Genomic DNA, 15,336 nt, shown 5'->3' with positions numbered 1-15,336 from the left:
TTTCTTTCCTCCCTCTCGTTTTATTTCTATTTATAAAAGTGCAAAGCTTCCATGTTCAAGCAGAAAATAGGAGATCTGAGAGAGATGCTGTCAGTGCAGTATTGATGGAGAAGAATCTCAAATTTTACCAGAGTGTTCTTTTCCTTTCTATCTGTAACTGAATCTCAAAATCTCTTATTTATTTATTGTTTATTTTGAATGCTCAGTGCTTCTGCTTTATTTCTTGGGTCTTATAATTAACAAACAGCTCTTCAAAGAGCTCTCCCCCATCTCAAGTTTTGTTCTTCTGTATTGTGCTGTAACTTGCTCTCTAGTGATCTCATTTGGGAGTAGACTACAAATTTTTATACATTCCCCTCAAAGATGAGAAAATCTCCAACAGGAGATACATAAACTAAATCACTAGAAGAGTTAGGCCACTAAAATAGCACTTAGGAACCCAAGTCCAACAATTTTCAGACACCACCAGGAGCCTCAGCTTCTGTTCTGCTGCCTACACCTAATGCTACGCTAAGGATTTTCAGGTTTTAGGCTATTTGCACTTACAAACTGTTAGGTCTGCATGAATTCTCAGAGTATGTCTCCTGGAGTGGATCCTAAAAAAGCAACTCAAGGATGAGATGTGTTGGGTTTTCATCTGTCCCATCCTGGACTGCCATCATAAGGCCACTCAGGGGTAAACTCATCATAGATTCCTGTGTGCCGTGTGGATCAAGGCCTTCAACCCTTGACAGGTTCCCCTAGTTCAAAAGAGCGCAGTGCCTATTGTACCTTTGAGCATCTCAGCAGTGCTTCCTCCTTTTGGTATTGTTCCACGTGGCATGAATATTGATGGAGCTGGAGAAGGTAAGACTGTATAGTGCAGCACTTGTGCCACTCAGCTAGAATATGGGACAGTTTCAAGTCACTCTTCTAATGAATATTTAATTATTTATACGTTGTGGAACAGTTTCAGCAAGAAAAGTTAAGAGCTCTTTCCAGAATATCCTGGTGCTTAGGTCACTTACTGAAGATGTTGAAATTTTATTTAATGCTACTGTCAAATTTCAATTTAAAGTTCCTCAAATGTCAATTCTTGCATTTGATATTTGTAGTTTTTCAGTCTTCACACATGGTTCAAATAATATGCTCAGATTTAAGCATTTTCTGTTGTATTGAAAAGCTTTTGATTCAGTTACTTTGGATTAGCTGGACCATTGGGAATGGTTCCAATATTTCTTACGCTCCCTGAATATTTCTTATGTTGGTTGAGTCAAAGCTGAAAAATCAAGTGGAACTGGGAAAGAAGGGGGGGAAAAGGAAACTTTCTTTGACCTGTTTTTTTAATATATATTTTTTAAATTAACTGGAAAAAAAGAGGATAAGATATACAAATTCTACAGATTTGAAGGTCATGTTAGAAATACTTTGGCCTCTAATGATGAAGACTTGTGCCTAGAGCAATTTTTAGAATGGACCCGAGCAATCTAGGTATACAATTCCCTTTGGTTACAACCTAATTCTGACCTAACCTATTTTGGAGTCCAGTGGGATTTTCAAAAGCTTATTTCTGCATATAAACAGAGCTCAAGATCCTTTGAGTACTTGAAATGCAGAAATAATCACTTTGTTATCTGCAGTTAGCATTTATTTAGTTTAAATTGGTTTGGTTTAAATAATCAGCTTGTTCTGAATGCAGGGTCCAGTGTATTTGAGGTTGGATTCTTACATTCACAATTTCAACCTCCAGCCAAATACAAATTAGTTTCTAGAGGAAGAAGAAGAATCTAGCAGACTGTTTACATTTTTCTGCATTTCTAACACAATAAAATGTTTTAAAAAGCTAATCATGTACATAAATATATATAAAAATATATCATATCCCGTCTTTCCTTCCAAAAGCATGTAGGTGAACTGTTTATTACTTGTCAACAATAATAAAGATTTTACTGAATTTCACACAAAAACTTTATTTGGAGCAGCCAAACTCATGATCATTACACCAATCATAAAATGTACCCTATCTTTTGGAAAGAAATTAAAGCTTTCATATTTTAAGTGTTTTAAATGACAAGGAAAAATCAAATTCTAGCTTCAGTTGTTAAAATCTGGTTGCCTTAAGTATCCATGGTTGAAGCATTAGCTGCTGACACTTCAAATTACCACTCTGCTTATTCACTTTGCTATAAGTTATTTTTATTTAATACAAAAATGTTTATTCATATGAGGTTTGTTAGTTTTAACTTAGTAATGATTTTTTTTCCATTTATGATAGAATTCTAAGTAAGAAAATTAGCAGTTTCATTGTAAATGTCAGGATTTGCCCTTTTTTCTTTCTATCATTTGGAGAAAGGAAAACCATATTCTTGGGTTATCAAAAGATAACTGGGATAACTGGAACAACAATAACAACAACAACAACAAGAAAGTACAAACCTCTAGTAAGCACTATGGCTTTTATTTACATGGAGAATTTACAGACCAGCTTCTTCCTATGCATGTTGAAATGGCTTGGGTTTGGTGGTCAGCAGTTCCTGTACAGAAAATCAGTCACACTGACGGCTCTTTGATTTTGATTCCAGTAAGGAAATAACACCCTTCTTTCTTGAGGAAAGGAACAAATAAACTTAGTAATTGTGGCCGTAAAAACCTTGGTGCTTTGGATTTGTTTACCGGTCTAAAAATGTAACATTGACAAAGGACAGGGCTAGGAACCTGAACACGCTGCTTGGGTTGTTCCTTTCCCAGGCAGGTCCCAAGGCAGTTGACTGGGTTGGTTTTTGTTTTGTTTTGCTTTTTCTCTCACTCTTTTTTTTTTTTTTAAGGTTTAGCAACACCTGTTTTGCTTGCCAAGAAAATGAAGTATTAATGAACTGATCTGACAAACGCCGTTGGTAAAACACAACCACTAGCTCTAGACAGTTCCTGTTACTGAAGTGTTATTTTCCCCTTTGCACAGGCTGTGCTGCTGGGTTCAGGTTTGTTGAACTTCCGAATTGCCTCAAACCTTTCAAACTAATGATTTTGGCATGTCTCCTCCCCATGCAGTTGAAGTGATGCAAGGAGGGGCGATGCAGTAACCCTACACCTGTTGCAGCACACGCCTATCAACTCGCTAAACTTCCCAGGCAAGTGCTGAGCTGGGCATGAGAACATCTCTGAGATTGCCTGGGTCCGGAACCACTAGTCAAAAGCCTTGTGGATGCGCAGGTTGGCTTTGCGCTGGGGTGGCTTTACAAGTTAATGCTCTATAATGGCAGTCGATGACAGCAACTTGTACTCTAGGACTAGGAGTAAATTGAATTCCTGTCCGAATCGTCACAAATCAGCACGACGGAGTAGCCTACCACCAGACATCCTGCTAGAAAATGACTTTAAAGGAAAGTTGCAAAGAAATATTAAGAATATAGAGCCTATACATCCCAGGCGCCCTAAGAAAAGACCTTCTATATTTTCAGGTAGGAAATGCTATGTTAATGGTATGTTGGTACAATATCTTTTAAAACCTTTTTGGTAATATTTGAAAAATTCAGTGGCTGCCTCCAGTGAGAGTTTATTCTGTTTTAAAAACTAAGGCAGTCTTCACAGATAGATTTAATAAAGTACCATTCATGTTACATTATGTCACCATTAAAATGATGGAACCAAAACATAAAATAAAATTCCTTGATATTTTTGGTTTCATTTGCTTGCTTGTGGGGATTTTTTTTTTAATACTTAGCATTTAAAGGGAATCAGTTGCTTCTCTAGAGCTTTAAACTCTGCATTTTGCTTAACGCCACTTATAAGCAATTTAATCAGTAAATGCAGTATAGGTTTATACCTCTCTCGCTGCTCTAAAGTTCTCTCATTTAATTTTCTGGGGAAGGGTATTTGGGGATATGTGGACTCCTCAGTGTAGCTGACTTTTTTTTTTTTTTTTTTTTGTGTGTAGCCAGAAATTAACATCACTAAATACTCAAATGCATACTTTGAATTCCTGTCTTGCACTGGAGCCTGTAATGTTTGTAGTTAATAGTTCAGTTTAACTCCCTGGTTGTTAAGAATATGAGCAAGGTGTAAGAGTGCTTACAGTGAAGCTAATGGCAATTATTTTTGTCTGTAATTTTTAAAAATTATTTGAAAAATGTCTAAAAATAGGCAACAGATTAGCATGAAGACAAAGGATTTGTTGCCAAACAATCAGATCATCTTTATGAGGAGGACTTAAAAGATTTTAGAGGGAAAAAAAATGAATACCAGCTCATCCCTACAAAAAGTGAAGATGTTTCTGTGAACCAAACAGAGAAAGTGAAATCCTCTGTTGAAACAAAAATATACAGTTTTTAAATTTAAGTTTAAATTTCCACATGGAAATGTTGATGTTAAAATTCGGGGGGGGGGGGGGGGGGGGGCGGAAGTAGTACAGTCATATAGATTCTTGAAGAGATATAGTATATAAAAAGGTGGTACTGATTATTTAAATATTACTGTTATTATACTTCTTCATAACAGCTAAACTTATAAGGGTATCTTCTCATTCTTCTCGTGAGCTGAAGGAATGGGAATACAATGTTAAGAGATGACACAGGGCAGTACCATTTGTGTGGGATTTAGAACCTCAATTAACACCTTTGTTATACAGAGGTATAATTGTCATACAACACCTTAGGAAATGAAGCTTTTTTCCTCGGTCATATTCTATGTCCCAATTTAAAAAAAAAAAAAAATTAGCCTTCTTGTTTCTGAAGTCAGGTGACTCAGACATGCCCAAGGCTCCTGTGCTTCCCAGTGCCTGAACAGGCTCTTCGTGAGGTGATGTGGCCTGCTGGGGACTGGCAAAAGGCATTATTTGGGGCAGGAGAGAGCCTCTCTTCTTGTTTTATTCCTACCTTTTCTTCTCCTTAATCACCTCTCTTTTTTACCTCCTGCATCTTGTTCTCCTGTACATCAAGCTTTTTTGATAGAAAAATCATCTTGAACAGCCTTGTGTTTGCTCTCCGATGTCCTTATTCTGTTGAGCCCACCCAGATTTCTCCCTTAGTCTCCGATCCGAAGGTTTTCATTTAAAAAAATGCGGTTCTTCTCTCTCACTGTTCTCTTTCCACCCTCCCAAATTGCCACACTAGTAGTAGTAATACTCCATAGTTTGTGCTGTGTCACATCCGAGCACTTGAACGTAGTTGGTGTGTCTGGCGCGCTGCCATTGCACTTATGAAATCCACTGCAGCTCTGTTACTGTACGCTCAAGGGCACTTCACTCAAAGGTAATGCAAATTGCGTGCTGCTATAAGCAATTGATGGAGCATGATGGAAAGATGGGTGTAGCCTTCCATTTGGTAGGTCAGCAGTATGCATGGGAGAAGCTGCACTTGATTTGCTTTTGAAAATAGGTTAACGAAGTAAGGTTGAAGTTGTCTAGACCTTTGTCTTTTGTGCTGTGGATGTGGATTGGGATGGAAATAGAGCTCCATGCTGATACACTTGCTGTGCAGTCTGTTGGGTCACTGCTGAAGCAGAAGTTTTCTGAAGAATAAAATGAGTCATTTCCTTTCTTCAACCTCGCCATACATAACAATATATATTTAAAATTGGTATCATTCTGACTTTTTTCACCTTCCTTTAATTCCAGTATCTAAACTTAGTCTTTTATTTCACCATGAACCTGTCTCAGTTTTAGGACATGCTTGCAATTTAGTCTGACTGCTTGTACATCTTGTTCTCCTTCCTTTTTTTTTCTTGTACATCTTGTTCTCCTCTTCTTAATTTCTATCTTAAAGAGCCTAAGTAATGAAACTGTGAACACAGACATACAAAGGCATTTAGGTGCAAGGCATATGGGTCAGTTCATACAATGTTTTACTGTTTTACTTTTTTTTTTTTTCATAACTTATAGCTAGCAACTTACTGTTTAAAAATGAAAGCTGAAACACTGAAACTCTGGAGTAGAGTGGCATGTCTGTCCTGTTGTCATGAAGTTAGTCGTTCACGTGTGCCTAGACAGTACTATCCAAACAAAGGTGTCAGGGGTTGTTGTGTCATTTTCTACATGGCTAGATAAGGGGAACTGTGACTGAGGAGAAACCGTGGCATTGCCAAAGGGGTACACTGAGCAGAGATACCTTTTTATTCGATGACAGGGGCACAAGTAATCATAATCAACATCACAGGGCCATTTAGTATCAAGAGAGAGCTTTGTAACCTTATAGGATTAGTTGAATTCATATGGATGTGCTAACATGCATTCAGCTCGTACTGCCATGCCTGGGACTGAACCTTACCCTGCAAGACTATACAAAAATGAGTGGTGGCTTGGCCCAACCTGCCGACAAAGGTGTAGCTTGCTAATGGCAAAAGAATGAATGGTAAAAAGATGGTCAGCTGTAAATGGCCTTAGGAGACCATGTCTTATAGCACTACTTAGGAAAGATAAATTGAACTACTTGAAGGGGTCTGAATTTAAAATGGATGAGCTAAACATCATTAAGCATCTATGCTACCTCAGCATGAAGAAAACTAGTCTGTTTTTACTAAGAAATTGCTTTTAATCTAGGGAAATGTAGGGCGAGTTTTTGCTTTCGTTGATTTTTTTTTGGAAGAAAGCTGCTGATACTGTTGTTGTTTGAGCTTCCTGTATTTGTATTTTATACATTGCAAAAGTGCATGAGATTTTGTTTGGGTTTCTTAATTTTTTGAAGAAAGAATAAACTATACAGAAATGACAAAGGTGAAAATACTTTTTCTTTTTTTTTTAGAAAAAAGATGATTCTTATTGTGTGCTGGTCATGTTTGTTTAAGTACCATTGAAAATCTAGTACTGTTATTAGTATCTTGTTTTTCCTTCTACGTTTTCACATGCAAGTAGCCTGTGGTAGTGTTGAATAATGCTTGTTGATAGTTTCAAAGGACAGGAGGTAAGAAAAACACGACAGATTTTCTGCCTCTCCCAGGAGCAGTCACACCTCCATCTCGTGGCCTATGCCAATGACTCAGGTGTTGTCTTCACAGCCAAGGTCAGCTCTACGTAGTCAGTGGGACAACTAACTCATTGCCTCTACTTTTGTAAAAACATTGTGGTTTTGCTGTGAGTTAATGTAACCAAGGTCAATGGTTAACAGCACTTCAGCTACTGAAAGTAAGATTGTGATTATAGGTTGCTGGTCTCTGTTTTTTACACCAGAATAGATAGTATTTTTTAACAAATTCACTGCTTTTTCTTTCAGTGAAAGTATTGTCGCAGTTAGAAGTCTTGAGGCACTCTCTCAAAGCATTTCTGGAGTTCAGACCAGCATACAGTCTAGCAAAGTCACTTTCTAAAATAAGTAAGTTGACCTGACACCATATTTGTATGTAAATTAAAATACTGAACATAATGGAAGAAAGAAGGGTGTTATATATACGAAAAATATTTAGAAGCTATTCAACAGTGGTACAAATAAATTATTTATTTTTTCATGAGACATTGGATAAAGCAGTCTGTATGTATGACTCTTTTTTTGATCCTTTTGATTGGCAACATTAATTGGGAAAGGCTTGCCAAAATCTAATTACTTCTAATAAGGATGTTTAAAATCGTGGGTACAGTTTGTGTCTTGATTCAAATGAGTTATAATGATCTGTGATCAGTATTTTAATTTGTTGAAAATTTGAATATCCTGTCTCCTCTTGGAATAAATTACACTGCATGGAAACACCATATACTTGTAATCTGCACAGAACAATTTCTATTCAGTTATGGTACCCTTTATGTCACCCTGCCCATTAAAGTTTGGTAGAATGGCTTCTGTTGGTCCTGCATTTTACAAGTATCATCCACTGACAGCAGAAGGGAAGGCAAGAATGACATGTCCCAAAGTTCTTCACTTCCCTCTCTGACTTAAAAAAAAAAAAAAAAAAAAAAAAAAAAAGACTTGTTTTTCCCTTACTGTTCTTAGCAAGCTGATTGAAAAGGGGTGGCGGTGGGGGGGGATATATCTTATTTGTTTCTTATATTGGAATGGATGGCATTAGTTCTGTATGTTACTGTAGTTTTTGTATCCTTTTGTTAAGATAATTCACCGTGTTAACAAATTGGTACACAGCTGATTGAGTGAGCACTTGCCCACTCATTGATCTGGGTGAGTGACCACTTTTTTGTTAATAGAAATTAAAGAATTGATAACTTGCTTTTTTCTTGGCCTTTGGAATCTTTCTCACTTACGTATTCCAATGTACATTACTTAGTATGCCATTCAGCATTTTAGTTCTTGAATGTTTTTCTTTAAGTGTCATTTTCGTCAGAAAGGATGGGTCGATGATTCAGAGGCCAGGTCGGGATTCTGCATTTTGAAAAGTCTGATGTAATGTGTGCGTGTTGTCAAACTTGTTTTCTTCTTGGGTTCATGGGTATTTTATGGACTGTGAAGACTGATTTCCTAATGCTCTTGTAGGCAGGTGATGAAGATGATGATACCTTTTATTTGTATTGAGGACATAAAGGAAACTTTCTGTTTCCACTGGAGAGTGACTTGAGGGTGATGCTGAAGATAGGGAGGAAAGTGAGGTTAAGATATATAAGGTTCCTTCTGCTGTTGTGACATGGATTTGTTTTTTCTGATGTTTGTTTCTTAAAATATCAAAACAAACAGCAACTATTTTATTGCCACCTAGATTCTAGATGAAGATTTTGCTATATTGCTACCATCTGCTATTATAGACATTAAGATCTTGCTTTAAAGCACTCTGGTGCTTGAGTGAACAAAACCCATTGTGCGCACAGTAACAAATTGCAAATCATATAATTTCTAAGGGTTTATAGACTTCAGTGTCCTGAAGGATCTTGTGAAGCAATTACAGCATTTGCTTCCTGATTTCAGAAAAAGTTTCTTCATGTACTGCCTTAGAATGTGAAAAAGAATGTGGTTTAGTAACATGATTTGCCTGTTTGACCCTTTGTCCCTCTGCTATGTGCTATCTAGAAGATAATGATTAAAGGGTAGAACAAAATCTTAAAACTTGTGCTGATTGCTTTCCATCTGGGAAACATAAAAGGCTCCTCCTTAAGTACAGTTCTATTATTTTGAGGGAGTGGTGAATTAGTATTCAACACTGGTTGCATCTCCAAAAAAGTATGTCAATATAAAATATATTGGAACTTAAAATAGAATGTCAGCATCCTATCAAATTACTACGAAATGTTAGCAAAATAGAAAACATACAAGAACAAGCCAGTCGTTCTTTACATTAAAGGGTAGAAGTCGCAACTACATTTTGTGTGCAGTAAATGTGTGAGGGTTTGTTAATATTAACATTTGCATATTATTTTTAAGTAAATCTTTCTTTGGCTGTGATAAGACAAGATTCTATTGTCTCCTCTTTCTCTGATTTAAGAGGCACCCTGAAGGGCAGACTTGCCATAAAAATATGCCCACCTTTGTTCCTTAAAGAATTATTTTTGTGTTAATGGATTATAATCATCATCTACAATAACCCTTTTTTTCATAGCATTGAGAAATATACGTGATTTAATTACAGGAAAGATAGATATTACTTTTAAAGCCTTACAGAGATGCTTCTGCTGTAATCAAAAGCATATCAGCCAAGAAAAATATTTCAGAAGAATTAGACTTAAAGTTTATCATAATGGCTTTGATTTACCATCTTCCTGATGTATATTTTGTTCCTCTTCTGAAGGGTAATCTTCACATAAGCTAACGTAGTTAATGACTTTCAAGTGTGTTCTCTTGACAGTCAGATAGGTCTACAAATTGCATATAAATCACTCAATATATACATCTTGTAAAGTGCTTGCTTCTGTGTAGGTACTTTGCAGACTTGCTCGATGCATTTGGTAGGTAACTGTTCTCCTTTCATCTGTTTATACTTTACCTAGCCTTAGATACTTAATAGGAGCATACAGTGTGCAAACAAAATCATCTGATAATCTCGGAATCCATGAAGTAAAAATTCTCAATACTTCATTCACTTTCATTTCTTTACTATCATACTGTACCTGAATTTTTAAGGTGGGGGTGAAGGAATAGTTTTAAAAATACGTGTGTGTTTGTGTGTTTAGGAGCTTCTGAAAATATTTGATTTCAAGAAGAATAAAAGAAATCTGTATTTTATTCATCTGTTTAGGTTCAGAAACTTAACATTTTGCCTGAAGATTGGTGTAGATAATAAAATTCATCTTAACAACAAAAGACTATGTAATGAAAACTCTCTGAATGTAGCTAGAGTTAGCTGGAAGAATTTCAGTGCTGCTTCTCTTGTTGAAGATGCCCTGATCATGAAAAGAAATCCTTATGGTATTTCCAGTAAACCAGCTATGGGCTGACAGATACTGAGTTCATGTATTTAGATTTTTATGGAGAACAAATTATATCAACTGTATCCCTCATATTAAATGTCTTTATTTCTAGTAATCAAGAGCATAGAATGGAATACTCTTTGAATGGAACGTGAACTTTATTAATGTAAGAGATTGGATCTTAAATGAGGAATCTGACTTCAGGAGTTCAAGGCATTCTGTGTTATGTTTGGTTGTATGAGGATTTTTGTTTGTTTTCACACTACCTGAGGGTACTGCTTGACTTTCTGTGGGGTTTTGTTCTATGTCTTTGGAATTACTGCTTCTGAAATTTTACTGTCTCTAATGACAATATGCTGTAGTTCCAGAACACGTTAGTGTGCATCCCTGTGCTGTTGTGAATTACCTTCTTTTCCTAATAAGCCTCTTCTAGGGGTAATCTTCTTTGAGATGCAAACAATGAAGGGTTGGCAAAACAATATTTATTAAGCATAAGGTTTAGTGTGGTACAAAGAGGGGCAGTCAATAAATGCCATTTTTCTTAATGTAACCTTGCTTGTCCTGTATCTTTTACGTTGTTTAGAATCTCTAAACTAATCAGTCCAGCCTGTCTCTTCTCTCCCATTCCTCGTATTCAAGTCAGAGAAATCACTCTCTACCAAAGCTGTCCCATTTCATCACCATTTTGTCTGGACCACCACTGTCTCCCCTGACTGTTCTTAGGCACAGTTCAGAAGTTAGCAAGAGCCCAGGAATGGAGAGTTGGATGTTGCCACCATATCTTTGTTTTACTGTATGCATGTAGGCTGTTTCATGCAATCAGGCCTTGTGGCCAAAGAAAACCTACAAGTATTAAGAGAGGCACGTGTATCCTTCGTGGCCTAATGTAGCTGAATCAACAGTCTGGCCAGAAAGACATACATTTATTGACTAAAAAGGTCATAAAAACTCAGTACCAGTTTGTTCAATGAGTCACCTTGAAGTACTTGCAAGGGAACTTGTTTAGTTTTATCATTATTGATAAATCCATATTGATATTGATGGATGATTATTGACTCCTGTATAGAGGATCATTTGAATGTTATCTTTCTACTACATGCTGTGGCCCTGCTATGAATTAAAAAGTCTAATCTGCAGAAGAGGTTTCACTATCACACATAGATATCACTGCAGAAGAAGGATGACAAGAAAAGCAGAATACCAGAAACCAAATGAAGTTAACAACGTGCATTTTGGAGGTCTGAAATGTATTTCATTTTCTGCCTAGTGGATTGAAGATAAACAAAGTATATGTGTAAAAGTCACGGTATGTCCAGTTCTAAATTCATTCTGGATTTAGAAAATCAGCATTTCTCTTTTTAGAAGCTAATAATAGTGTCACTCAAGTCTAGATTTGTCATAATAAATGTTATGTGACTCTTAAGTGAGAGTAGTATTACAGTTTGTCCTTTACCTGCTTTCAGGGTTAAGCATATTTCTTTCACAAAGCCTTAATTTATACTTGATAAAGAAGTCTGCATAATCTGATTGTTATATGTTGATTCTTCCGACTTGAAAGCCTGCCCTGGAAGAGGTCTGAGTTGAATGTGTAACACAACAACAGGAAGAAGTATGGCAATAGAGATGGAAAAGGCCAAGGTACTCAATGCCTTCTTTGCCTCAGTGTTTACTGGTAAAGCTGGCCTTCAGGAATTGCAGGCCCCAGAAATCAGTAAGAAAGCTTGGAGCATGGCAGACTTATCCTCTAACCCTTGGTAGAGGGGTAACAGGTTAGGGACCACTTTAAACAAACTGGACACACTGTGATAGGATGCAACCACAAGTGCTGAGGAAGCTGGCCAAGTAATTGTGAGGCCAGTCCCGAAAGCTCATGTCCGCTGTGGGAGGTTACTGAGGGCTGGAATAAAGCAGATGCAACTCCTGTCTTCCAGATAAGCAAAAAACAGGATTCACGGACTTAAAGGCTAGTCAGCCTCCTCACCTTGATCTCTGGAAAGGTGATGGAGCAAATAATCCTGGAACCAGTTTCCAGATATAGAGGTAGATGATTGGGAGAAGTCAGCATGTTTATATGAAGGAAATATCATGCTTGACCAACTCAGTAATCTTTTACAGTAAGATAACTGGCTTGGTGGATGAGGTGGATGATGAGAGAGGAGATGATGATGTTTATCTCAACTTTAGAAAGGCTTTTTGATGGTATTTCCTGTAACATCCCCATAGACAAACTAACGAAATACAAACTAGATGAAAAGACAGTGAGGTGGGTTGAAAACTGAGCTGCCAGGCTGAGAGGGTTGTGATTGGTGACATGAAGTCTACCTGGAGGTCAGTGTGTCCCAGAGGTCAGGACTGGGGCCATACTGTTTAATAGGAATCTGATGAAGCTCAATAAAAGGAAAAGTCAAATGATATATTTTTACCCCAGTTCTGCTCAATGTGTCACCTAATATTTCTACCAGTACTTTGGTTCATAACCCATTCTGTATTACTGGAGGTCATAACAATTCTCTTACTCCACTTTCTAAAACTTGTGGTGGTTGTGGAATTTCCTGGTTCTTCTTTCTGTTGACAATCTTGCCCAGTAAATGTTATCAGAGAAACATCATCTACTTTTTTGCTTTTTTTTTGGTGAAAGATAAATGATAAAACTATCAAAACAATCCTATAGACCTACATTAAACTTTACGTGTTGCCTGTAGGCAACGGCTGTTGTTGCAGGAGTGGCAGACTCCATTTTTTTCTCATCTCCTTTGTTTCCCTCCGCTCCATATCTCTGGGGGGGAATAGGAGAAGGAGCTTCCATATACAGCAGTGTTGCTCCATTCTCACAACAGAGGTCTAGAGGGAACAGGTGCAGTTCCTTATCAGATTTGTCATCTTAAAGAAAAAGGAAGGGTTTTGTTTGTTTTTACTTTTTTATTAGATAGCTTCAGGTACTTGCAGTAATCCCACTTGCATGTATAGGCTGCTAAATTCAGCATCTAAATCAGTGTTTAGGGGCATGAATATTGTGTAGCATTAGGTTGGGCTTCAAGCTGAGGACAGTGAGAAATGGCTTTGTGCTCTCCCAGTAGCTTGGTTTTACGTCTTAAGGCTTGCTAGCCACAGCAGAGGGGCAGTCTGATGAGGAAGCCAGCATCACTCTTTCTGGGGTTGTAACTAGGAATGCTTTCAGATCTGGACAACCAGGTGGAACTCATCTTTCCAAAGCCAGACATTTGCTGAATAGGTGTCCCTTTATGGTCACTGAAGAGAAGTGGGTCCTGTTAGGGCTTAATCTATGTCATCTGTTGTAGATGTCAACATTAAATGGGGTGAATCAGCCCTGATTTCCATATACTACTTAGAAGATGTCCAAGCTGAGTAACTGAATTTGAGGTGGTTATATTGTAAACACCTTTATTTAGCCAAATAAATCCTACCGTGGCAGCCTACCTTCAGCTTTTCTATTTTAGCCAAGCAAGGGATCATGTACAGACACATAAAGAGGGCGAAAGGGTAAATTTTTCTCTGTTTCCATTCTTTCATAGGATGATGTTACCAAGTGTTTCTCCTGTGCAAACAATATTGCTAGCCCACACGTTGATGATTCATAAGCCAAGCTCTCAAAAACGTGACAGGATCATTTCTGAAACCTCACATTTAAAAACAGTAAAGCATGGGCTTTTGTGCTTCTCAGTCGTAAGTTATTGTGGTCTTTTTAATAATGATTAGTTATAATGCTTGTTTGTATTCATCAACACTCGTTTCATTTTATTCTTAATAAAGCATTATTGATCCTTTTGCATACTACATTATGTTTGCTAACACAAAATTCAGACACCTTGAACATAAAGTACTTCTTTATACACAACAGTATTTCTGGAATTCCATCAGTTGTGTGGGTCATATCCCGCAGGTTTTTTGTCAACCAGGGTGTCGTGCTGAGGTGCCTCACGTGCAGAAGATACAAGCTGTCACTAGCATTGCTGCCAATTGCCATTGCTGCTAGTTGCCAGCTGATTTAAGTAACTTCTTATGGGTATTCAATCATGTTAGCATCATGCAATGTGACATCCTTACTTCCCCACTCTGTAAATATATATGTATCATATATTATAATAATATAATACATATATATGTGTATTATAGTATATAATTATATATGTATATATATAAATTGCCTTGTCTTATATCCATATCCATGCATACCGAACAGAATCCTGTAAAACATGAAAATACAAAATATATTCTTGCATAGTATTTACTTAGAGTGTAAATGAGAGACCTGGCTTAAAAGTGGTGTTAAGGACACATGGGACCTCTAGCAGTATTCTGGTACAGTGTTTTATCACTTAGCTTTTAGGGAAGCTTCCCCCAAAACCAACAGGATGGTATTGTCTTCTTTCTTTTGTTGCTCCTGTTTAGAGCAACCTTAGAATAAATGAATGTCACAGAAAGTGTTTTGCATTTAATTACAGTGAATCTGTGTAACACTTGCAATATGTACAGCAGTACAATATGTCCTTGTTGTGAAGATAGCCCCTGAGTGTCAGAAGACACCCAGATGTCATGGTCTAGAATGACCTTTCAAAGAGCTGAGGATTTTGTTTGTTTGAAGGCTCTACTGTTTTGTGAAGAGCAAAATAAAATTTCACTCAGAATTTTTGTGGATGATCTTTATGTAGACAAACTACTGTGAAGAGGGGTTAAAATTAGTTGTGTGTATTTACAATATGAATGACAGTTATGTTCATTACAATATCTTGAGTTCAAATTAATATTTCTTAGCATGCTTAGTGCTATTTCTGTGCATCAGGTGCTGAATGCACATTCGTTTCATGGAATATATTATGAGCACACTTCTTTTTAACAACCATCGAGTTGCTCAATATTTGTTTTAAGATGAATTTGAAGAGGATGCTGCATATATGTTCCTTTCCATATCCCCAAAGAAACATATTGAAAGGGAAAACTATGTATAAACATACATAGTGATAAGTGAATCAAATCTGAGATATTTAATTCATGGTTCCTTTTTTTTTTTAATTTATTTTCAAAGGTCACAGTATCTTCGTCTATTCAGCAGCTCAGATTCACTTTAG

At 37.0% G+C, this 15,336-nt stretch overlaps 1 protein-coding gene across 1 annotated transcript in view; it reads left to right on the top strand.

Moving 5' to 3' along the window:
* The first annotated feature begins 2,945 nt into the window (after positions 1-2,945).
* FRY (FRY microtubule binding protein) overlaps positions 2,946-15,336 on the top strand; it is a 190,133-nt gene continuing 177,742 nt past the window's right edge. The window contains 2 exon segments of the mRNA XM_040543874.1: positions 2,946-3,437; positions 7,182-7,280. Coding sequence (XP_040399808.1) covers positions 3,233-3,437; positions 7,182-7,280 — 304 coding nt within the window. The 5' untranslated portion in view covers positions 2,946-3,232.

The sequence above is a fragment of the Cygnus olor genome, chromosome 1 (genome assembly GCF_009769625.2).
Source record: "Cygnus olor isolate bCygOlo1 chromosome 1, bCygOlo1.pri.v2, whole genome shotgun sequence".
Lineage (NCBI taxonomy): Eukaryota > Metazoa > Chordata > Aves > Anseriformes > Anatidae > Cygnus > Cygnus olor.
The sequence above is the reverse complement of the archived record's forward strand: the minus strand, read 5'-3'. Positions and strand labels throughout refer to the sequence as shown.